Here is a 2,853-nt window from a genome sequence, read left to right as displayed (position 1 = left end):
TCGAAGAATGACTGGAAAACTTGCTGCTATTGATATTTCTGGCAGCCATCTGCTGCAAAAGCAGGCTGAAGTGGGTCGTTTCATGGGGCAAATCCTTTGGAGACAAACGATGGCAGCAATGATGAGTTTTTATTTGTGTAGTTTCGCTAAGCATTTTAATATATGTTATCTAATTTTATTTCTAGAAAAACCCTGTGAAGTCGGTCTCATTGCACAGATGAGAAAGAAACAAAACAAAACTCAGAGGATTGATTTCATTACTTGACCTCTTTGCCAGGTAGTGGCTTCAGAAACAGAGAGTGATTCTGGAATGTAAATAAGGACAGACTTTGGGTCCTGGGCTGAGTCTCGGGGGTTTCCCCCAGTCCCTAAGCAGGATAGAGGCTGAGGTGGCTTTGGCTCCGCTGCTGACAAACCCAGCCCAGCGGAGCTGTGTTCATTTGGATTGTTCCACCTCATTATATTAGAGACCAATATCCAACTCTACATCTTTTTTTTTAACATCTTTATTGCAGTATAATTGCTTTACAGTGGTGTGTTAATTTCTGCTTTACAACAAAGTGAATCAGTTATACATATACATATGTTCCCATATCTCTTCCCTCTTATCCTCCTCTCAGTGCTTGGCTGGCTCTCCCCTAGTCCATTCCCAAGTCCTGTGCTCCATGTAGTAGTGGGTGCTCTAAACTCTACAGTACTGCCATACATGTGCTCCTCAAAGCTGGCTTTGCCCCCGTGGGGGGCATCCCTAGCTTCTAGAACTGTGCTCTGCACAGAATAGTACGTGATAAACGTTTTTTTAAATTCTGGTTTAATTGAATTCTATATTCATTTTTTTTGACATTTGTTACTTGCTTTATGGCTCGGAACGTGGTTAATGTTTGTAAATTTTGTGTGCGCCCTTGAAAAGAATGTATTCTACAGCTGTTGAGTGCAGCGTTTTATATTTATTTATTTATTTATTGACTGTGTTGGGTCTTCGTTGCGGTGCACAGGCTTCTCATTTGCAGTGACTTCTCCTGTTGCAGAGCATGGGCTCTAGGCGCACGGGCTTCAGTAGTTGCAGCACGTGGGCTCAGTAGTTGTGGCTCACGGGCTTAATTGCTCCACGGCATGTGGGATCTTCCTGGACCAGGGATTGAACCGTGTCCCATGCATTGGCAGGCAGATTCTTAACCACTGCACCACCAAGGAACATTTTTATTTTTTTTTATAGTGAAAACTTTTATATTTAGAATTAGTCAGCTGGACTCAGTTTAGATGATCCTAATTTTGTTGGCAACATCCAAAGCATCATAGTCAGGAGCCAGTCGAACATATGACTTCTTCTCTCCAACAGGCCTGATCAGGGTGTTGACCTTAGCCATGTCAATGTTATAGAGCTTCTTCACAGCCTGTTTAATTTGGTGCTTGTTGGCCTTGACATCCACAGTGAACACCAGTGTGTTGTTGTCTTCTATTTTCTTCATGGCTGACTCGGTGGTGAGGGGGAACTTGATGATGGCATAGTGGTCAAGCTTGTTTCTCCTAGGGGCGCTCTTCCGAGGATATTTGGGCTGCCTCCTGAGCCGCAGTGTTTCGGGCCGTCGGAAGGTGGGTGACATCTGGATCTTTTTTTTTGTGGCTGTGTACGCCTTTCAACACTGCTTTCTTGGCCTTCAAAGCCTTTGCTTTGCTTTGGCTTTGGGAGGGGGCTGCCTCCTGAGCCGCAGTGTTCTGGGCCGGTGGAAGGTGGGTGACGTCCGGATCTTCTTTTTTTTGTGGCTGTGTACGCCTTTCAACACTGCTTTCTTGGCCTTCAAAGCCTTTGCTTTGCTTTGGCTTTGGGAGGGGCAGGGACTTCCTTCTTCACCTTCGGCGCCATCTTCATGAAAAGGGTTTCCCAAGGAACGTTTTTTGAATGGCCAATTCAAGGAAACAGATTCTTGAGACACAGTTTTCCATTTATGATCCTGTAGAACATTTTTACCAAAAGCCATTTTCAAATCAACTCATTATTTTCGTTTATTTGTTTGTGTAGTCCTGATCTGTAACTCTTATTTCACAGTTACATTAGAAGCCTGAATTTTTTATCAGCCTTGTGATACAGCCACATGGTCATTATTTTAAAATCATAGTGTGTTAGAAGAGAAGGAAGTCCCAGCAGAACAAGAAAGTCCATAGCGTCCAGATGAAAAAATGTGGGCTTAGAAAGGGTGAGTTCAAGGTCACACGATGAACGATTGGTAGAGCCAGGGCAAGAAATATTAATGCACATTTCCTATACAAAAAGCATGATAGTAGTTCTTATATACATACTTTATTTCATTTAACCTTCAACTCACAGAACTTAGAAAGATTAAATAACCTGCCTACAATACAGTTTGTAAGGAAAAGATGAAAACATCTTTTGTCTTCAGAATTCTGACTCAGGACTTTGAGTCTAGAGCCCTATGCTTTAGGGAACCAGCTTTCCTGACTTTTCACCATACATTGAATTATATACAATTTATCCTAGTTTACTCCTACATCTTTAATTTACACATCCTGTTGGCACAGAACCTCTTACTGTTTTTGTTAAAATAAATACAATTTCTAGCCAGTAGAAGAGCTGATTCCACACCCCACCCTGGGCCAGTAGTCACCAGTTTAAAATATAAATTGCTGAATTATTTTTCTAAGGTAACAGATAGAGTGACTTTTATACCCTCTACTATCACAGCCTTGCCACGCTCATTATCAGTTGATAGTTTATCTGTGTTTTGTACTTTACATCATACAAAATACTTTCACATATTTTATTCTCTTGGATCATTGTAACAACAAGTATGTAATAACCGGTTTTATTCTCCCTATTCTCCAGATAATAACACT

The 2,853-nt window shown here is 41.6% G+C and overlaps 1 protein-coding gene across 1 annotated transcript; it reads right to left on the bottom strand.

The window, feature by feature from the left end:
- Nucleotides 1-1,256: 1,256 nt before the first annotated feature.
- LOC102982034 (60S ribosomal protein L23a-like) lies at nt 1,257-1,639 on the bottom strand. Its single transcript, XM_055091626.1, has one exon. It carries the CDS (start codon nt 1,602-1,604, stop codon nt 1,257-1,259), a length of 348 nt encoding a protein of 115 aa, XP_054947601.1. The 5' UTR covers nt 1,605-1,639.
- Between the last annotated feature and the right edge of the window lie 1,214 nt (nt 1,640-2,853).

The sequence above is a fragment of the Physeter macrocephalus genome, chromosome 16 (genome assembly GCF_002837175.3).
Source record: "Physeter macrocephalus isolate SW-GA chromosome 16, ASM283717v5, whole genome shotgun sequence".
Classification (NCBI taxonomy): domain Eukaryota; kingdom Metazoa; phylum Chordata; class Mammalia; order Artiodactyla; family Physeteridae; genus Physeter; species Physeter macrocephalus.
This window is presented reverse-complemented; position numbering and strand designations above follow the sequence as displayed.

Coding starts and splice junctions, on each gene's coding strand:
- LOC102982034 (XM_055091626.1), bottom strand. CDS start 1,604: ATGTCACCCACCTTCCGACGGCCCGAAACACTGCGGCTCAGGAGGCAG.